Consider the following 23,004-nt stretch of genomic DNA (forward strand, 5'->3'; position numbering starts at 1 on the left):
GTGTTGGTCTATAGGTGCTGCTGTAACAAACGATCACAAACTCGCTGGCTTCTAACCACAGAAACGGTCTTCCCTCACAGCTCTAGGGGACAGGAGTCTACATCCAGGCGCTGGCCTCCTCCGGACGGCTTGGAGGAAGGACATCCCGGCGTCCTGTGGCAGCCAGCGGTCCTGGGCTTTCTGCCCTCGCAAGCGCCTCCCTCCCACCTCTGTCTCCAGGCGGCCCTCCCGCTTCTCCTCTCTCTTCTCTTCTTGTTTTTTTGTTTTTTTTTTTTAATTTTTTTTTTCAACGTTTATTTATTTTTGGGACAGAGAGAGACAGAGCATGAACGGGGGAGGGGCAGAGAGAGAGGGAGACACAGAATCGGAAACAGGCTCCGGGCTCTGAGCCATCAGCCCAGAGCCTGACGCGGGGCTCGAACTCACGGACCGCAAGATCGTGACCTGGCTGAAGTCGGACGCTTAACCGACTGCGCCACCCAGGCGCCCCTCTCTTCTCTTCTTGTAAGGACACTTGTTAGTAGTTTTTAGGTTCATTCAGATAATCCAGACTGAGGTCATCTCAAGATCCTTGTCTGCAAAGACCCCTTTTCCAAATAAGGTCACATTCACAGGTCCCACGCTGACCTGTCTCTGGGGGGGTCACCGCTCCCCTATAGTTACTATCTTTCTAGGGCTGGTTGTAGCCTAGTTAGCAATAAATGCATGCTTCTTAAAAGAACTTTAGAAACATATCATCCTTTCTCTAAATCTTTTATTTCCAGTATTAGTTATCTGATAATCCTTTTCAATTGGATCCATTTCCATATAAATCCTTTTGTGAGTGTTTTCATTAGTCACTGTGGAAAAGACTGGCCTGGTGGAACAGGTAGGTATTTAAATGCTACAAGAATAGCATTTTCATGGGTTACCGAGGTGGAAACCTTCTAATGAGTCTGACACATTGACCTACTGGTCACCACTTTCACTGAATTGTGTTTTAATTCCTACTTATACACCTAATCAGTATACTCTTATACGTATAAGGTTTAACACACAGTTTTCATCTATTCAGGTACAAACATGACTACTCAAACGATGCTTTTAATTTTTACACCGTTACTGTTATCTCATTCACATACTGTTAAATCACCGACACGCACATCTCAAATGAGGTCTACATTCTCAGAGAGCGACTTCACGAGACAGGAACAGCTCCAAGTTCTCTCATCAGACAAAAGAACCAAAATTTCCGACTTACTGGGTGATGCGAGATTTCATTATCATTGTCGGAAAAATTACTTTCTTCAGTGAGTCTCCCAAAAGAAGCAGTTCACCTATCTTTTTCTGCAGTGACAGGAGAAACACCTTGGGGAGCCTGGGTGGCTCAGGCAGTTAAGCGTCCGACTCTTAAGCGTCTGGCTTAGGTCGTGATCTCACGGTTCGGGAGATGCGGCCCCGCGTCGGGCTCTGTGCTAAGCACGGAGGCTGCTTGGGATTCTCTCTCCCTCTCTCTCCCCCACTCACTCGCTCTCTACCTCTCAAAATAAATAAACTTTACAAAAAAAGAAGAAACACCTCAGCTCCAAATTCAGGCCATCGACTGACCCCAACCTTTGCCCTGCTGCAGGGAAACTCAGAAAAGCTGGCACGAAGCCTGGGTATCCCCGCCGCCCCTCCGACGGGGTCCGTGCGGGCGCCTCTCTGAGGACACGTACGTTCATATACCCACACGAAGTTTCAAATTATCAGTGCAATCTCCAAGACTAATGTGACCGATGCAATAATTGAAAAATTAAGAAACTGTACAGAAAAGCACGGGAGACCCCGCAAGCAGACAGCAACGGCCAACACACCCGCCATCTTCCCGTCTACCTAAGCTAAAAGAGCACATGGCGAACGGGGACTTCGCTACTAAAGCAAACGGTACAGCGTTAGTCCCTTTATCCAAAATGTTGCCTCTTCAATTAACGTATTTTGGCCTTATGCCCTGTTGTTGAGAAGAAATCAAGATGGGTGTGAACAATTCATACCTCCACCGGGAATAATTGCCAACTTTGTTTCAACCAAGCCCATTTTCGCAGAGGAAGCTGAAAAGGAAGGAAGAAAATTAAGTAACATCCGGATCATATATTCAAACATTATGACTTGAAGAAGTTAGTAAAATAAGCTACACGTACTCTGTTTACTAATTAAACTCGTGTCACAAATCTTTTAAAAAGTCACTTCAGAAGGCATTTGGTTACGGAAATAGGTAAACACTCTAAATGATAAATATATTAAGAGGTTCACATAACCTTTTCTGTTAAAAACTGCTCGGCAGCGAATTAATTTTTGATGCGGAAAGGCCAGGGCTATGACTACATAATTTGACCGGATGCTGCCAAGTCACGTTTGAAGGCTTAGACCCCGCTAACGATTGAGGACGAGGAGAGAGGCTTCTGACAAGCAGGAACATCCTTCGGCTGCCTGAGAGTCCTCGAAGCCAAACAGCTTAATACATCACACCAGATACGGCACCTTTTCAGGACCAAATCTCCAGTCACTTCTGACAAATGGTTTGACTGTTCTGACAGCCAGGCAGGGTTCCTCTTTCCGCATTTTGCTTTCACGACTACTCTAACACATCTTAATTATTTATTTGCGTATCCAAACATACTTGGACCACTTCCCTTATCCTAATTCCCAGAATCTGCACCCTTTCAGAAACGGGTTTCATGGACTTCAGCTTCTCCATTTAAAACTCAGGATTTGAGACAATTAGGGATCCGAAGGGGAAAGTCCACGGGGACCAGCAGCTACCAACTCCAATCAGCAGTCGAAACTTACAAAAAACATCATCATATTGACACTACTTTCAACAGGCAGCTGCTTCAGCAGTGACAGCAGGAGCCAGGAGAGGTCGGTGACATGTATCTGCTGCCTGCTTCGCCCGGTCCTTGGGCCTGGGGCCCCTGTCCGTCACCCCGAAGTGACCGTCTGGCGGCAGCAGTCTCCAGGGCTCTGGCAGGACATCAGGCGTGACGGCGCCGGCACGGGAGCGCCTGGGTTGGCGTCCCAGCTCGGTCACTGACCCCGGGCGCGCTGCGTCTCCTCTCCGGGCCCGAGCCTCCGCAGGGACCGAAGCACCCTTCGCACAGCGCCATTTGGCCGACTGAGCGACTTAATGCAGGTCAAGTGCCGAGACTAGTATGAGGGTCAACATTCAGCACTCGGTCAGCATTAATTGTTTTCCCTGTCATTTTCATGATCACCTCATCCAGCCTTCAGGAGACCGAGCGAGAAGGGGACCTCAGGGAGGCGAAGCTGTCATGACGCAGCGAACCAGAGGTAAGTGCTGGGGCCGGGCACGTGCCGCACGTCAGCTCACCCGATCTCCACCACAGCCCCTGCTGGTCCCCCACTGTAGAGGAGCCGACGGCTCTGAGCGGGGCAGGCCCTGCGGTTCAAATTCAGGTCCGCCTGCCCAATTCCGGCTGTCCCCTCCCCGGCCGAGACTAACAAGAGACTGGACCAGACTGTTTCCTTAACTGGGAATCTTCAACACTCCCTTAAGCCCAATGGGTGACTTTTTCTAAATGCTCTACTCAACGAGAGGAAAAGAACAGAACACATCACTTGGAATTATCTGAAGATAACCGCCAGGATTAATTCTCACCTGCTACACGTATGTCACATGCTAGGGCCAGCTCAAGGCCCCCCCCGAGAGCAAGTCCATCTATTGCTGCAATCGTCGGCACTGGAAGATTAGCTGAAATAGAAGGAAAGAGGTTATGTTTCTTCAGGAAGATCGTCACCTTACGATGCAATCTATGTTACTTGTTTTTAACTGGGATACTGTCCAGAGAACTTTGCATCCCTTTTGCCTTTAACAAAAGAGTCATTTCCCTCATCATGATTCTTCAAAACCATGCACTGACGTAGAGAGTTCCACCATATAGATATGCACTAATATCTTAACTCCTCCCATATTACAGAAATACTTTCCTAAATACTTGTTGTCGAATTAACACAATCACAGTTCTGGCTGTAATCTTAGAGCCTGGAGTCTTTTATGAGATGCTCGGTTCATACACACTCCTATTCAAAATGACTTAGGTGTGACTGCGAAATTTCTAATCCTTCAAGAACTACCCTGGTACTCAGAATGACAGTCTCATTCAGCAGTAACATGCCTCTCCATTCAAATCGGCCAGGAGGAAGTCAAACTCTCACTCTTCGCAGACAACATGATTCTCTACGTGGAAAACCCCAAAGACTCCACCAAAAAACTGTCAGAACTGATAGACGGATTCAATAAAGTCACAGGATATAAAATCAAAGTACATAAACCTGTGGCATTTCTATACACCAATAACGAAGAAGCAAAAAAAGAGAAATCAAGGAATTGATCCCATTTACAATTGCACCGAAAACCATAAAATACCTAGGAATAAACCTAACCAAAGATGTAAAAGATCTGTACTCTGGAAACTACAGAAAGCTTATGAAAGAAACTGAAGAAGACACAAAGAAATGGAAAAACATTCCACGCTCACAGACTGGAAGAACAAATACCGTTAAAATGTCGATACTTCCCCAAGCAATCTACATATTCAATGCAATCCCTATCAAAATGACACCAGCAGTCTTCAGAGAGCTAGAACAAACAATTCTAAAACTAGTACGGAACCAGAAAACACTCTGAATAGCCAAAGTAATGTTAAAACAGAAAACCAAAGCTAGTGGCATCACAATCCCAGACTTCCAGCTGTATTACAAAGCCGTAATCATCAAGACAGCATGGTACTGGCACAAAAACAGACACTCGGATCAATGGAACAAAATAGAGAACCCAGAAATGGACCCACAAATGCATGGCCAACTAATCTTTGACAAAGCAGGAAAGAATGTCCAACAGAAAAAAAGATGGTCTCTTCAGCAAATGGTGTTGGGAAACTGGACAGTAACATGCAGAAGAATGAACCTAGACCAATATCTTATACCATACACAAAAATAAACTGAAAATGGATGGAAGACCTAAACGTGAGACAGGAAACCATCAAAATCCTCAAGGAGAAAGCAGGCAAAAACTCTTTGCCCTTGGCCGCAGCAACTTCTTGCTAGACATTTCTCCAGAGGTAAGGGAAACCAAAGCAAAAATGAATCATTGGGCCCTCATCAAGATACAAACCTTCTGCATGGTGAAGGAAACGATCAACAAAACTAAAAGGCAACTGACGAATGGGAAAAGATACCTGCAAATGACATTATCAGATAAAGGGTTAGTTTCCAAAATCTATGAAGAACTTATAAAACTCCACACCCAAAAGGAAATAATCCAGTGAAGAATTGGACAAAAGACATGAATAGACACTTTTTAAAAGAAGATATCCAGATGGCTAACACATGATATCCAGACACATGAAAAGATGCTCAACTCACTCATCATCAGGGAAATACAAATCAAAACCACCATCAGATACCGCCTCACACCTGTCAGAATGGCTAAAATTAACAACTCAGGAACAATAGATGTTGGCGAGGATGTGGAGAAAGAGGAACCCTCTTGCGCTGTTGATGTGAATGCAAACTGGTGCAGCCGCTCTGGAAGACAGTGTGGAGGTTCCTCAAAAAATTAAAAATAGAACTACCCTATGACCCAGCAATAGCACTGCTAGGGATTTACCCAAAGGATACAAAGATGTTGATTCAAAGGGGCACATACACCCCAATGTTTATAGCAGCACTGTTTCCAAAGCATGGAAAGAGCCCAAATGTTCATCAACTGATGAATGGATATTAAATAAGATGTGGTGTGTATACGTATATATACGTACACACACACACACACACATACACAATGTATATTACACACACATACATACATACATACATACATACATACACAACGGAATATTACTCAGCGGTCAAAAAGAATGAAATCTTGCCATCTGCAATAATGTGGATGGAACTAGAGTGTATTATGCCAAGTGAAGGAAGTCAGAGAAAGATAAATATATGATTTCACTCATGTGTGGAATTTAAGAAACAAAACAGCTGAACATAAGGAAAGGGGAGGAAAAATAAAAAGAAAGAAGGAGGCAAACCATAAGAGACTCTTAAACACAGAGAACAAACTGAGGGTTGCTGGAGGGAGGGTGGGGGGATGGGCATCACTTGTGACGAGCACTGGGTTCCGTATGTAAGCAATGAATCACTAAGTTACATTTCTGAAATCATTATTACACTATGTCAACTAGCTTGGATTTAAATAAAATTTTAAAAATAATTACACCATAAAGAAAACCAAACTCCAAAGCCTTTCACAGCAGGCAGCGGCTGTGTGGGTGCGGCTGGGGCACCGGGCACCTCTCCCGCCGAGGAGAGAGCACAACTGGGCAGCTAGGAAAGGACCAGCTCCACCAACGGGCACGCTCACACGGAAGAGGCTCTCAGTTCCGAGACCCTGCCCAGAAGCACAGCTGGGGAGCCGTCAGCCAGCCACAGAGCTCAAAACTAGACTTTCTCGAGGCGCCTGGGTGGCGCAGTCGGTTAAGCGTCCGACTTCAGCCAGGTCACGATCTTGCGGTCCGTGAGTTCGAGCCCCGCGTCAGGCTCTGGGCTGATGGCTCAGAGCCTGGAGCCTGTTTCCAATTCTGTGTCTCCCTCTCTCTCTCTGCCCCTCCCCCCTTCATGCTCTGTCTCTCTCTGTCCCAAAAATAAATAAAAAACGTTGAAAAAAAATTAAAAAAAAAAAAAAAAACTAGACTTTCTCTGGCCCCGAGTATTACTTTCAGGAGGCTTCTGTACAGAACTCTTTCATAACTGGTTCAAAAACTGACTGGTTAATTATTCTGCGAAGCAGACTCCTTATTAATTTTGACGATGGGAATGTGAAGCGAGGCCGGCCAAACTTCTTATGGTATAAACAGAACGTGGTACGTCTCTTACTGCTCTGACGACGAATAAGAAATAATAATCACGTGTCCTGGCTGCTGCTACAGGGACAGTCATACCGTAACATGCAAACACAGAAACACGTACATACCTTAAACTTACATGATGTTATATATCAATTCTACCTCGGTTTTTAAAAATAAATAAAACGTAAGGAAGGAAGCAAGGAAGTAAATAGACACACAGAGAGTAGCATCCCTCAAAACCTCTCTTCCGCAGGTATTCTGAAATAGGAAATTCCAGTCAGAGAGGTTCATTCTCTGACTCCTTTTAAAATACACAAACTTGTTGAAGTCCACGGAGTGTTATTCACACATGGGGGAATTTATCGGCTTTATTTTAAGAGCAAAGGGTGACCAGGCCGGGACGGGGCCCATTCCCAGGCTGCCACGGAAGACCAGAGTGTTCCCGGGAGCGCAGGGATGGACGGGGCTGTGGAACAGGTGCGCTCCACCTGTCTGTACCTGTCTACGCATTCTGGGGGGAAGTGAGGGTGTGAGAGGCCAGGCCAGATTCACACGTGCTCCCCAGAGTGTACTTCACAGCACACTCGGTGACAAAAGAAACAGCCAGCCACGTCAGGGTCTACAGTCGGGAAATGAATTTAATGGAAAACCAGGATCCAGTTAATTTTGTCTGACCAAAAAAAAAAAAAAACCACAAACAAATAAACATCGATCAAGAATATAACAGAAAGCTAATCTGAGTGGCTCCAAGGTCACCTCAAGTCACGACAAGCCAAACGGAGTTTTTGCTACTCGGCCCTCAATCCTTTCTTCCTACAGGCCTCGGGTATTTCTAGATTCCTCTAGTCTCCCGCCTCCCCAGTCTCCCGTCTCTGCCATCAGAACCTTTCCCTGGGCCTCCTTCCGGCCTCGGCTCACGTCCTTCTAGGACCAGCTTCCCGAGGAAGGACAGTAAATGATGCCCCCACCGTCCCTCGCCCCCACCGCAGAGCCTCAGTCCCCCACCCCCCGCCCCCTGGTCTCTCCAAACCTGCTCTTGCTTTTGCTTGCCAGTGACACTGTGCGGCTGTCCTGCAACCAGTGGGCGCTATCTGGTCCCTATTAAACCTACTGTCTCCGATGATCGGGCATTCGTGCTGGGCACTCCTCCGTGAGTTCCTCTCTTCGACTGCCTGGCGAGTCCCTGTCAACTCTCCTGTCTTTCCTTCACCTTCTGGTTATTCCTCAGCCTTCTTTCCCTCTCAACAGAAGCTCCCCAGGAGGTCTCATTCCCACCCGTAACCTTCACCACCTACAACACCAATGATGGCCAGATGTCCCTCTCAAACCCAAACTTCAGTCTCAACTGCATCTCTGTAAGCACCTGCCTGTTGGGACATCTCCACTTGAACGCTTTATCGTGTTCAAGCCAGCTTGTCAATCCTTCTTCCAGATTCTCTCTCACACCTGGCAGTACTTCCATCCACCAACTTCCCCCAGACAGACACCCAGAAGTCGTCACGGAAGGCCTCCTTTCCACAGCTCACAAATCTCCAAGTTCCCCCCTTTCCTGCAGCCGGAGTTCTGGGTCCCCTCGTTTCTCACCGGCGTACGTCTGGGCCTGCGACTGGCTGGCCCCTTCCTGTGCATCTTCCCTATTTCTTGCAGTATAATCGTTCTAAACGGCAAACGCCGTCACGCTACCCGCTTCAGAACTGTACAATGATTCGTTCCACACGCGGGATAAAAACGGAGAAAACAATTAGCAAGGTACAGAAGACACCCGATAAACGAGGTTCTGTCCACCAGCCCGACCTCTTCTCCAGCCTCAGGCACACAGTCCACGTTCTGGCCCCAACCTACTTACAGCACCTGCAGAAGCTGTCCCAGCCGTACCTGCTGACAAGCTGCCCTGTGCCCTGAACGCCCAGCCCACAACGACGGGCCGTGCCAGGCACTGCTCACAGCCCCTTCCTTTGCACTCCAGGGGGCTCGTACCCGCTTGTCCATCAGAGCACTTACCACCCTACCGCCCGTTCTGGAACGGACATTCACGTCGCACCGATGCCGGTCGATGACATTCTTCCTTCTACTCTGGGACCGCCTCTTCTGTCTCTAGCGCATGCCGCCCCGTAGTCTCCCTACTTGGCTTTTTTTCATCTCCTTCTTTCACTCAGTACTTTAAAGACATAACATGAAGACATGTAGCCCGAGGGAGCTCCACGGAAAAGAAAAGCTGCAAAGGTTCCTGACCAGGAGAGAGAAGAAGTGGCCGTGTCCCCTCCTGGCCACAAGAAAATGCCACAGGCACTCACCGGCTACCTGTGGGAAGCCGACTCGTCAGAGACAGAAACGACAAAGGTGAGTTTAAAGGAATCAAACCCAGGTCTGCAATATACGCACTACTGAGCTCCAGTTCCTGAGAATTCCAACTCTTAGCTAACGGAGGTTGTCTCATAGTCTTTAGACACCCTCCCAAATTAGGAACAGATTCATATGCAAAGAGGCATTTTTCTTCTCATCAAACCGTGCGCTGAAAATGTAGACTGAGTAGAGGGGTCGAAGGAATAAATTGCCCACAAATTCCAAAAGTAATATTCCACAACTTCACAAGCCCTGGAGCACAACAGGAAGCATGCAGCAAGATTATGACTCCTGGCCATCTGCAATGTCCTCAACACCGCATCAGGGACGGCAGCCCCGGAGAGACTTGGCAAGGCTTTGCTCTACATTTTTATTAGTGAATATTCTCAAAGAAAGATCATCCTTAAAAATCACACGTAGCCAAAGAAAGTTAAAAAGCTATCATTTTTTTGGAAGGATGAAATGTCATTAAGAAGAAGAAAAGAGGTAATGCAGGTAAAAACACAAACAAAACGGATTAGTCAATATACCCTCCCTCGCGTCGTAAGAGGTGCCATAAACATTATGTCGAGAAAATAAAATGATGGGGGAGAGGGCGGAGCAACAGGCAGGTTTCTGGTTCCTCCTGACCTGGAGTAACAGGTAAGAACTAAGGAGAAATAAATAAATGTGCTGACTGTGGATCCGGGGGGCGGGGGGGGGGGGGGGGTGGTGCTGAAATGAGTCTCGTGCTCATGTATTCTTAATTCTGAAGGTAGAATAAATACTTTCCCTACATGCTTATACTCTTTGGATACGATGCAAATTATTTTCGAATTTGATAGTTAAAAACCTCAGAAATTTTCTCAAGGGGCTGTAAGTTTTGAACATCACATCTTATGTGAAATATAGAAGATAAAATGACAAGAAACGTCAGGTCCTTATGCAAAACAAGAACAAGGAAAATAGAGTATTAGCACACTCAAATCATTAAACAGGTAAATTACCTGCTACTTTCAAAGGCTGATCAACATAAACTAGCATTATATAAAGCAGTCTATAAAGTTTTTCCCACTAAAGAATTATTCAAGCAGAACAGCTTAATTAGCTTTCGATGAGTAACTGAATTTCAACCGTTTGACGAGATTATAAATTCTGAAGTTCTAGTGTGTCAACTACACTTCAATTAAAAAAACTTTTTTTAATTAAATTTTTAAAAAAATCTTCAATTTTACATAATCCTAATCTTTCCCTGAGAGACGTTTCTCTTAGCAAATTTTCTTCAGGAAAAGATGAGTCAGCCCCAAGCGCACACTAGTTTCACGGTTACCTCATACGCTTGTTTTTACATCCAGTACTTTTTCTGCTTGGGAGCACTTCATAATCTCAGTGGACTCGCCGAGACACTGCAGAAGGCCCAACTCCCCACCTCACAGAACTGAGCAGTACGGCAATGGCAGCGTGTGACGGCAGCGTGTGTCTGGACGACGCTGGACGGCCAGGAGCGGAGGCCCCGGCCAACTGCAAAGGCGAGACCCCGTGACCCGACGTGACGCAACCTACAGGCTCAGACGCTATTTTGAGTTCAGTACAGGAAACGGGCCAGGTGTGACAAAGAAGATAGCAATCCTTTGAAATGCTCCTAAAAATGTAATTAAAGCAAACAATTAAAGCTCTGCTATTTTAAGAGAAAAATAAAGGAGGTGCCCAGGAAGGCTCTGGCCTACCTCAGTGGCCTGCAGGAGGACACCCGATGACGGGGGCCACTCGAGTCGGGAGACCACAAATGAGGGGAAGGAGCAGCGAAGGCCTACTTTCAGCTCTGAGAGAGGTAGCACAGGTGACGGAAATTTCCAAATGTTTCCAGAAAAAAATAATCCGATTATGAAGGGAAAATGCTAGTGTCAGTCACGATTTTTAAATACGGTTCTTATATAAAACAGAGACATCCAATATTTCAAAAGAAATGCCCACATAATATACATGAAATCTGACTTCATTGAAATCATTCCAAAAAAAATTAAAAATAAAGTCAAGGTTAACTGAAAATTATAATAAATTCCTACTATCACTAACTCCAACTCCAACTTTCACCTTCAGCCAAAAGTGCCCTCCCCCCTTCCCATCATCACATTTCCAAGGAACCACAGACACAAAACCGCTCCTGCCCAAGCCTGCAGGTGCTGGGCCTGTGTGCCCCACAGCGGGGGGGCAGGGGTCAGGGGGCTGTGTGCCCCACGGTGGGAGGGGGGCGGGGGGGGGGGGGGAGGCCTGTACATGGGAGCCACCGTGCCCGGGCGTCAGGGAGCGCTCGCTGTACAATCTAAGGGAAGATCCTGGATGCTTCTAGGCCAACCTCTTATGTACCTGCCTTCGCCATTTCCCATCTAGCTACCTACAGATCTAGCAGGTGCGAGAAAGTGCTTACTCCATGCAGGCACTGTCTTAATCACCCGACAAATATTACTGAAGCCTCCGGCCAGCCTCATGACATCAGAACCGTTATGACCCTCACCACCAACGGGGACATGGGGCAGAGGAACTGCCGTTACTTGCGGGGAACGGCCACCGCTGGAGCACAGATGGCCTGACTCCAGGCACTTGCCCTTCACCAGTTCTCACGGCCTGCACCCCGAGCCCGTGGGGAAGGATTCTGCACTGCGAGGCCACCTTCCGTCCTTCCTCAAGGACCCGGGGACCAGGAAGCTGAAGGAAGGGAAATGCCGACACCCCGGTGAAGTCTGAGCAGCACACCTGCTCGGAGCCCTGTGAACTCCGGGAGCCCTAGAGCAACGTGCAGTCCACGCAGCCCGACCAAGGCAACCAAGGGCACCGGGTGCAAGGCAACGGTCAGCTGGCTGGAGCAGGACTCTGACCTGAGACTTCCCTGCAAACTTCCGACCCGGACCGTCCGAGAGCCTGACTGCAGGTTATCAGAGAAGGCCAGCACCAGATCACCCCTTCCTCCCCAAATTCCCAATCAAATAAAGCCGCCCCGGGGCAACACAGAGAAGAGACAGCAGCGAGGTCAAGGCCCCCACACTCCCCGCCAGCCCCGTCTGGAAGATTGTACTCAACATAACCGGACGGGAACCTCCACTGTCCACCGCTACTCCGGGTGTTCACTGCGATGGAAAAGAAAAGAAAGACTTCTCGGCACGTGAAATGTTGCCTGACAAATGTAGTTTTTTCCATTTCTGATGAAAACCTAACTCTAGAAGTAGTCTACGTTTACCTGGTAGGAAAAAATACGCCATTCCTGCCTTGCTTCGCAAAGTCTCAGGCCCTGTGTCCTTGCTTTGCAAAGCAGTGTGGCCCAACAGCATTAGCATCCCCTGGAAGCCTGTGGAAATGGAGAAGCCCAGGTCCCAGCCCACAACTACCCGACCAGCAGTTGCGCCGTTAACGAGAGCCACAAGCGGAGCTCTGGATACCCAGCTAACCCACAGGGAGCCTCACCAGCTCACCATCCCGCAGGATGGCCTGCCGACCCCTACGTGGACGGAGGAAGCACGGAGAACCAAACTCTTTGGGTAAGACTCGTAACAGTAAAGGCGGTAAAGGCTTACACACAGACGTCTAGCAGCTGTATGTGGTACATCCACCGGCTAGGCAATAAAAAGGAACCAACTACTGACTGACCCGTGCAAAACATCGATGACTCCAAAAATATGCTGAAAGACAACTGGCAAATGAATACATCCTGTGCTCCATTTATGAAAACGTCTGCAAATGGAAACTAGTCTCTAGTGATGGAAAACAGCTCAGTGGTTATGTGGGGACAGGCAGGGAAGGGGCAGGGGCAGGAGAAAGGGATCGCTGGAGGCCATGAAGAAACTTCTAGGGGTGATGGCCATGTTCACCATCTTGATTTGTGGTGATGTTTCCACAGGTCAGAGTCAACAGACTGTACGTGTTAACACGTGCAACTTACTATATGTTGGTTATTCCTCAACAGACCTCTTTGTTAAAAATCTAGGACGTGAACAATATGAAAATGATAAATCCAATGCAAGAAACTATACCAGTTTCCTGATCTTTTATAAACAGGGGTCAGTTATTCGTATTTATATTTATATGGAGATAATTCAAATTTGACAAATGAGGTAACACGGATATGAGTCAATTTAAAATTATAAAGAAAACACTAAGAAACATGATGAGAAAAGTAAAAGGGAAGAATTTTGTTTTAATCGAAATACAACTGACACACCATGTTATATTAGCTTCAGGTATACAACACAGCACTTCGACGGCCCTGTCCGTCACTCAGTGCTCACCCGCTAAGTGCTCTCACCACCTGTCACCACACGACGTTATTGCGGTATTACCGTTCCCTACGCTGTACGCTTCATCTCCACGACTCACTCACAACCCAAAGCTTGTACCTCTTGATCCCTTCATCTATTTTACCCACTCCCACCCTCCAACAACCTCAGTTTATTCTTGTATTTAATATTTAAATGTGTGTGTTTAAGCATCCAGTTTTTTGTTTGCTTGTTTGTTCATTTGATTTTTTAGATTCCACATATAAGCGAAATCATATGGCATTTATCTTTCTCCGTCTGACTTATCTCACTTAGCATCACAGCCTGCATGTCTATTCATGTTGCTGCAAACGGCAAGACCTCCTTCTTTTCTATGGCTGAGTAATATTCGTGTGTGTCTGTGTGCGGGGGGGGGGGGGGGCATATAGCATATACACAACACATCTTCTTTATCCATCCATCTACTGATGGACAATTGGGTTGTTTCCACGTCTTGGCTGGTGTGAATAATGTTGCAACAAACAGGGCGGCAGATATATTCATGTTTCTGTTTTCTTTGGGTAAATACCCAGTAGGGGGACTGCTGGATCATACGGTAGTTCTGTTTTCAACTTTTTGAGGCACCTCCACACTGTTTTCCATACTGGCTGCACTAATTTACAATCCCGCCAACAGTGCACAAGGATTTTTCACCACATCCTGACCAAAACCCATTACTTCTTGCCTCTTTCATACCAGCCGTCCTGACACGTGTGCAGTGACATCTCATGGTGCTTTGATCGGCATTTCCCTGATGCTGAGCGGTGTGGGGCATCTTTTGGGCGTCTGTTTACCATCTGGGTGTCTTCTTTGGAACACTGTCTATTCAGACCTTCTGCCCATTTTCTAATCAGATTGCTTTTCTGGTGTTGGGTCACAGAAGTTATTCATATATTTTGGATATTAACTCCATATCAGACATATCAACTGCAAATATGTCCACCCATTCACTAGGTTGCCTTTTTGTTTTATCAATGATTTCCTTCGCTGTGCAAAAGCTTTTTGTTTTGATATAATCCCAACAGTTTGCTTTTCCTCCTTTCCCTTGCCTGAGGAGACACACCCATGAATAAGTTGTTCAGGGCAATGGGGAGGGAGGAATTTAAACTGGAAATATACCAGTTCTGGAACTGCTCATAGCAAGACGTCAACAGAACTTTCCAAAGGAAAGGATCAAGTACACTATGTAAAGTTATAATAAAAATAACCAGGTGGTCCAAAAAACAACCCTTTCCCATTATTAGAATAAACCCACAAACAGAACAAAAAACAAACAAAAACTACATAGCATATTTAGTATGATTTTTAAACGTAAAGCCACCAAAATCAGAAGGCATAAAAAACCATGACAGACATAAACACGAAACATATCAATACATTTAAAAAAGATGTGATCAACTAGTAAGGAAAAGACTCCAAACCGATCACAGAGCAAAACCCAATTATAAGCAGAACACTAGAGAAACATCTAAAGCAAAAGAGAAAACAGAATTTATTTTTAATTTGAAGGACACGTATGGTATATCTCCGAGTCAAGTACAAAGAAAACATCTCATAATCTTACTAAGTAAAGACAGCATTTTAAATGGGCAAAGAAGCAGCACTGTGTAAACTTGATGAAGGAGGAGGCGACAACAAAGATCTAGGAGCAATAAAATATCTACACACCAACACAGCAGCGTCCACGAAGCACAAACGCAATAGACAAATTCAAAACAGCACAAATATTACAGCCGTTCTCCGACCATTATGTAGTAACTGAACTAGAAAATTACAACAAAAATACTAGCTAGCCGGGGATAGAAAATAAAGATGGCCCGAAGGCACACTCTCTTTCCCACTTAGGAGCTCAGCAGAGAGTGGGGCCCCAGTGAGGATCTACCCAGCAGAAGCACAGGCTCCAGCCACCCACCTGCACAGGCAACCCTCCGACAAGGCCACTTTTCCCGACGGAGCGTGTCCAGTGCAGAGGGCGGTACAGACGTTCTCCTCCTCCCCCAGGTGCTACCTATGTACAGCATGGCAGAAGCGGGTCCCATGCCCCTGTAACTCTGGCCCCCAATTCCTTCTACCCCAACAAATTTTTTATTTATTCAAGTGGATGAATGTTAAAAATACAAAATGGGCTTATCCTTAGCTCAGCTCCTTCTTCTTTCCCAGAACACGGGTTCTCCTCCATATGCCTACGTGCAAAGCACCCTGCTTTGCAGTGTTGTGCAATGTGGGTGCTGGGCCAACTGGTGCAGGAGGCAGCCGGTGCCCACCCAGCCTAGCTGTGACGGCGACGCCCACCCAACGTGGCAGATCCAAATAGGCCAATCCCCTCATCAACAGATCTAAGGCCACAAACTTCAACTGAGCTCACATCAGTAATTAAGGGAATAGTTTGCCCCTTTTTCTACATTTTATTTTTCAATTTATTTCAAACCTTAGAGAGAAGGAGGATTTCTATTTATTAAAGCTCCCTCAGATCCCATAATGATATGTATACTTTCTGCACTGCTGTTTGTCATAGTAAAAAACGAAAAACTACCTAAATGCCCATCAGAAAAAAATAATTATATGCATTATGGCATGTCTCTAGCAAATAATACAAGAAAACAATTTTTTAAAGTACAGTGATAAAAAATTCCGCATTGGAGAAAACTAGACTCCAAATATTCCCAGAATTTTTCAAATACAATCTCTACCACTCAGCCAACGGATAACCAAGAAAACAAGACAGGGGACACCTGGGTGGCTCAGTGGGGTGAGCTTCCGTTCTTGGTTTTGGCTCAGGTCACGATCTCATATCAGGCTCTGTGCTGATAGTGCAGGGCCTGCTTGGGATTCTCTCTCCCTCTCTGCCCCTCCCCCAGCTCACAATCTCTCTCGAAACAAACATGAAAGAAAGGAAAGAAACGAAAGGGAAAGGGAAAGGGAAAGGGGAAGGGGAAGGGAAGGGGAAGGGGAAGGGGAAGGGGAAGGGGAAGGGGAAGGGGAGGAAAAAAAGGATACAAGATGTGGTAAGAACCAGTAGAAAGAAACCATAAGAAAATACCCATCCAAACTTGAGATCCACAATCTTCAAACACTGATTCTCATATCAAGACATGAAGCCAAGCATGACACTGTGAACTATAAAAAGGGACTTAATAATTTCTAAAAGAACCGGAAAGTATTTCAATGAAATAAAAAAACCTCAATGTGTGCACCGAGTTAGGTACAGCTTAGGAAAAATCAGTGGCCCTGTCTGTGGTGACAGGACACCATTCAGAGAGGGGTGAGGAGGAACAGGCAGGTGGCCAGATGGAAGAGGGTGCGTACAGGTGCAGTGAGAACGTCTGATACGTGCCTCCATGGCAGAAAATATGGGAAACCAACACCCATCTTAATGAGGTTAAAAGAAAGCAGCAAATCTAACCAGAAGGCAAAAGGGTAATAAAAATGAGGGTGGAAGTTAATAAAACAGAAACAATACACGGGATTACTAAGGCCCAAAAAAGATTTCTGAAATGCACCACAAAAACTGCTAAGGCTCTTCAGGGACCGACCAAAGAAAACGGAAAGAGGACACCAGTAAGCAAAGCCAGGAGAAAAGAGGACAATCACTGTTGACTCTTCAGATAATTAAGCAGTAAGAGAATGTTATGAATGACATTATACCAATGCATTTCAAAGTCTCGATGAAATGGATGAATTCCTAGGGAATTATTAATTTCCAAAAATAAAATTAAAAAATAGAAAACTTGTTTATGTGGTTATTTTCACATATATACTTGCATATAATGTATGTATCAATGCATGTATACAAATATATATTCACACAAGGGCCAAGGAAAGGTCTAAAAATATTAAAATAATTAAATATTAATTAAAATACTAAGTCAGGGAATTAGCAATAATAACCTGGGTGGACAGAAAGATAATGGAGGAAAGCTGCTTTAAAAAGTTCCAAATTTTCACATTAAACACACATTCAGATACTCCTCATGGAATTAAAAGCTAACAAACATAAAAAAGCCAAAAAAGAATTAAAGTGATTTCCCTTTTTGGTCTTGCAAAATTCTAGAATATTCCAGGGTAATATTTTAAAGTGACAGAGCTTGGTTGATAAGCACATTTCTTTGGCTATATTTAGCAAAACAGTATAATTTCCACACGGCCATCCAAAATCATAACATGATTAACACCCAGTGAAAGTCAGCAAAGGCAGTAAAATCCCACAGACAAAAGGACAGAGATCCTAAGTTGCAAAGGGAAGTGCAGCTCTATCTGAAACTATGACACAATAGGCGGGGGATGTTAGCACTTCTGAGGAAAAACAACAGGCTCCTGGATACTGTCTCATTTTACTGTTTTCCATCATTCCTGGCCAAAGGATAAAGAAACTGGAAAGTGAGATCTGGAAGTTACCATTTGGAAAACTAAGTACATTCAACTAGAGCGTGCTGTCAGTCCTCCGCATACCGTAATTTCGCACTTTCAATTTCTAGTTATTACATCAAACTGGGTGGGGGGGGGGGAGAAATGTAAACTACAGCTAGATTGCATCCAATTTAACAAAATTAACTCCTTATTTCAAAAATCTCCTTGGGGCGCCTGGGTGGCTCAGTCGGTTGAGCGTCCGACTTCAGCTCAGGTCATGATCTCACAGTTCGTGAGTTTGAGCCCTGCATCGGGCTCTATGCTGACAGCTCAGAGCCTGGGGCCTGCTTTGAATACTGTGTCTCCCTTTCTCTCTGCTCCTCCCCCGTTCATGCTCTATCTCTCTCACTCCTCCAAAAATAAATTTTTAAAAAAACATTAAAAAAAAATTTTTTTTTAAATCTCCTTGACTTCAAACAAAGGAAAAAAGCATAATGAACACACACATTTCGGGTCAACAGGGCAGACTGACAAATAATTCTGCAAACTTTAAAAATGTTCTTTACTAAACAATTCTTAACACATCTAAAATAAAAGTCAAGGGCGCCTGAGTGGCTCAGTCAGTTAAATGTCCGACTTCGGCTCAGGTCATGATCTCACGCTTTGTGAGTTTGGGTCCCCGCGTGGGGCTCTGTGCTGCCAGCGCAGAGCCTGGAGCCTGCTTAGGATCCCCCCCCCTTTCTCTCTCTCTCTCTCTCTCTCTCTCTCTCTCTCTCTGCCCCTCTCTGCTCTCTTTCTCAAAAATAAACATTTAAAATAAATAAATAATTAAATAAAAGTCAAATAATCAGGGGACAGCAAAAATATATACTAAGTGCATAATCTTTCAAATTGTATGTGATAACTCATTGTGGCACTAATTATTTTCAAAATAAGCTTTATTTCAGATCAAGTAAAACACAAATTAAGTATTTGAAAAAGCTCTGAACTGTCAAATGATGGTAAATTACCAAACTCTAACAAAAAAAATCAATCAACGGGGCACCTGGGTGGCTCAGTCTGTTGAGTGTCTGACTCTTGACTTCAGCTCAGGTCGTGATTTCAAGGTTGTGAGATCAAGCCCCACATCGGGCTCTGTGCTGAGCATGAAGCCTGCTTGGGATCCTCTCTTTTCCTCTCTCTCTGCCCCTCCCTGCTCATGCTCATGCGCACGCGCTCTCTCTCTCTCTCTCTCTCTCTCTCTCTCACACACACACACACACACACGCCACAGAAATAAACATTTTTTAAAAAATCAATCACCTCTGGATTTTTTTGTAAGTATCAGATGCTTCTAAATCAAATGCAAAGCTTAAAAGGAACATATGTGGAATTTATGCATACCCGTTTGCATTCATTACTCAATCTCTCCATCTTAAAATGGGATGCTAGGGAGTTACAACTGGATTTATGTATACCTTTACAGGTATTTATTTATACCTTTACGGAGCACAGCCCTTAGTGTAATGGGTTATGTAATTAACAAGAACAGAACAATTAAACGCATGAAGTGACAAATACAACACTTTAACGTTTCATAAAATGTTATTCATATTTAAAGGCTCTGCATCTGACCTCAGAGAGTATTATGAAGCCACGATAAATCAGCCACTACGCTTCACAGAAAGCTATATACTACTTTTGAGAAAAAACTTCCCAAACACTATCATTTATAGTTGTTTTTTTTTTAAGAAATCAAATTATGGGAAGTTTTTATCCATAACCAAGGTAAGTTCCAGATAACTAGTTTTTTCTAGACGGACCTACACCAAAAAGCCCAACAGTAAGATAGGGGGCCTTTCACAATTGTCCGAGGAATGGATCCCTTTCGTCCTGGGCCGGCCCAGGAAGCGGCTGCTGGCAGCCCCAACACATCTCTCCACAGGGGCCCTTGTCAACGACGCTGGCGACGGCTGTGCTGCAAAACGCAGTCGTCCGTTCTCTCCACTCACCCTCCCGGACAGGTCAGCAGCGCGTGATCGAGGCCTGTTTCATGAAAGACTTTCTTCACCGGGCTTTCGGAACGCTGTTTTCTTCCTACCTCCCTGCCCTGGCGGATCTCTCGTTGTCTCCTTTCTGGTTCTCTTTCATCCCGGTGTTGACACATCACGGGGCTTCAGACTCTTCTCTCTGCAGTAACTCCGTCAGGGCCTCGCCCGGCGTCAAGGCTTCATTCACGTAAGGTGAGTGTCCTGAGCACTCCCCGATTTACGTCGCAAGCCTAGAACACGTGCCCCAACTGCAAACTCCTATCTAGCTGCCTGCTCGACCGCACCACTTGGAGGTCCACTAGGCACCAACGCTCACGCTTCACACTGGGACTCCTGAGTTACCCCTCCCACAGCCGTTGAGCAAAGGGGCAGTTCTCCTATTTGATGAATCACAGTAAAACAGATAGATGGAGTCAGCTCTATCACCCTCGGTCAGATCCTACGAGCAATGTGAACCGGGGGACGAGAGAAACCCAGGCCAGGGTGGGCATGATTCTTGGGATCCGGGATAGAGGCGAACAGAAAGGGATTCTAGAGGACCCACTGTGGAGGAGACAGGAAGGTTCTCCTGTCTACACCAATGGACCCCAGCCACTTTACCTTTCCAATCATGGACCCACCAGCCAGCTGCCAAGCAAGATACCAGGTATACAGATGGAGAAAAACACACTGTGTTCTCACAGCGGTAAGGGGCCACGGAAAGTACCGGATGGTTAAAGAAAGACTAGAATTCACATCTTCTGCCTCTACCTCAAGAGATTTCCAAACCGTATGCCTCCATAAACTGAGATCAAAACTATTCACAGAAGCTCACCACATATTGGTAACACATAAACTTGACTTTGTTGCAACAAAATTAACATCTTACGACAATGTCCTTGGGAAAATGTTAAGCTGAACCGATGTTCTGACATCATCGTAAGAGCAAGTTGATATGATGAGATATAAGGTGCTTCCAGCTTAAGATTAAGATGGCAGAAAGATCACCCGGTTACCAAAACATTAAGGAGTCCTCTCGAGCACCCGGGGGCTCAGTCAGCTAAGCGTCCGCCTCTTGATTTCAGCTCAGGTCATGAGATCAAGCCCTGTGTTGGGCTCCGCACACTGAGCACAGAGCCTGCTTACGATTCCCGCCCTCTCCACCTGCTTGCACATTCTCTCTCACTCGCTCTCTCGGGGGAAAAATATTCTCTTGTACAAAATCAGCCGGGCTGGGGTGGGAAGAGTTTGGTTCTAGTAACAAGCCTCTGCCAAAGGGGAGCCAAGATAAAAATCTGATATGAGAGCACTTCTATCATCCTATGATGGGTTCTTTTTTTCTTTTTAATTACTAGTGACTTATTTTGTAATGCGTTGAGTCAACTCTAAAACTCAGGTGTGCCTCAATTCTAAACTTCAAAAACATGCTAAGGAAAGTAAAATAAATGAGAAGCACTACTTGAGAAGAGGTTCATCCCATGAAGTTTACATAAGTGTTTTCATACAGAACTCTGCTCTTCTGTTGTACAAAAATATCTTCTATGTATGTGACCCGAATTGACAGACTTTTCTGATAGAAAAGTGCATTTGAACAGTAGGCTTTCAATCACATGGAAAAAAGCTAATCAGAGAATTGGATAACTTGCAAAATTAAACTGTTTCCTTCTATAACACTTTATACTATTATAAAGTCTTTAAAAAAGAGATGTTTGTTAAATGGATAAATTTTCATTTATTTATGTCCCTTTTACCATAATTACCTGTATTTCAATGCAGATTCAGCTCTGCATTTACATAACTACATTAAAGCTTTTGCAATTTTATTTCATCAGAAAAAAAGGATAAGAAAGCTGGAAATGCCTGGCATTTTAAACAATTACTATGGAGTACCATTTACAAAAAATCCGTATCACACCAGGTTCTGCAATTTAAAATTCTGGTGAAAACCTATTTTAAACATCCTTTTATCATCAGATGGCAATTCTTTGAGGCCTCAACTCGAGAAGTACGTAGGCTTGCCCGCGGTTTCCACTTGAGAGAGAATTCCAAAATGTCTTCTAGCTCTTCACAAAATAGCATCTAATGGGACAAGACTGGCCACCAGGAGGGAATGAACACCTCTGCTCCCCACACTCCGTATCCCTAATTTGCACGGCAGGAGTCCCAACCGCGGCATGAGCACTGTCACGAGTGAGCGCGGCAAGGAGGTGTGCAGCGCGCAGCTTGAGAAGGGGTGTAAGTGAAGGAACGGCAGCTTTTACTAGATCCAGATAACCTCACGTCTGTGCATCTGTGATAACTTGCTCAGGCCTAAGATTTCAAAATAACCCGTTACCGCTGTCAACCTTGGGCGCCCCACACCTGAAAAGGGGAGGGGGCCTGGAACAATGTCTGAGCACTCGCCGTTTCTTTAGAACAAAACGTCTCAAAAAGAGCCGTAAGACCTTTTTTTTTTTGGTCTGAAAAGAGCCACAGAACTAAATTTGTTCTAGGATTTTGGAATTACTTTTTAAGAAGAGGCTTTCTAAGAAGCTAGGAACAGTCAAGTAAGGCACTTAGTGACTCAGAATAAAATACAGAACTTCTTTCTGATGTCTAGTTTAATAACACAGAACAGCTTTCCCGTGAGTTCAGTACCTGTAAGTAAGTCCCCTACGGGCTCTTTCATTAAAAAAAAGCAGAGCACAGTAGTCAACAGTAGTCACCAGGGCCAGGAAGAAACTCCATGACCCTCGAGACCCCAGAGAAAGATCCCCCAGGGGTGGAAAATGCACACGTAACGGGGGCAGGAGGGCAAAGTGGTACGGGACAGCCACGAAACACACTGACTCGTACGGTTACTGATGACGCCACAGCGGCTGTGACAACCAGCTCACAAAATCCCTGGAATCTTAACCATCACCCAGAGTCTCTACAAACAGCCCCATGAGTGCAATGCAGGGTCCTCACCCACCGCATCCACTCACCTCCAGCAGACAAGACCACTCCTCCCATGGAAACAATCACCCCTGGAAACCCTGCTCCACAGAAAATCAGCTATGTCAGGGGACCTAGTGGAGAGGGGCCAGCCAGAAAGCCCCTCTCCTAGCCTATGTGAGGAATCTGGTCCAAAACCAAGGTCGTCTGACATTCAA

At 45.4% G+C, this 23,004-nt stretch overlaps 1 protein-coding gene across 7 annotated transcripts in view; it reads right to left on the reverse strand.

The window, feature by feature from the left end:
* Positions 1–23,004, reverse strand: part of AUH (AU RNA binding methylglutaconyl-CoA hydratase) — a 358,169-nt gene that overhangs the window by 287,389 nt on the left and 47,776 nt on the right. For 6 of the 7 annotated variants that reach the window (XM_032595623.1, XM_032595621.1, XM_030294246.1 and 3 more), the window contains 2 exons: positions 3,638–3,730; positions 2,013–2,069 (listed from right to left, as the gene is read on the reverse strand). The exons of the other annotated variant lie outside the window; for it this stretch is intronic. In XM_032595623.1, the coding sequence (XP_032451514.1) occupies positions 2,013–2,069; positions 3,638–3,730 (150 nt within the window). The remainder of the gene's footprint in view (positions 1–2,012; positions 2,070–3,637; positions 3,731–23,004) is intronic. 7 annotated transcript variants of the gene reach the window in all.

This window comes from Lynx canadensis, chromosome D4 (assembly GCF_007474595.2).
Source record: "Lynx canadensis isolate LIC74 chromosome D4, mLynCan4.pri.v2, whole genome shotgun sequence".
Taxonomy (NCBI): Eukaryota; Metazoa; Chordata; class Mammalia; order Carnivora; family Felidae; genus Lynx; species Lynx canadensis.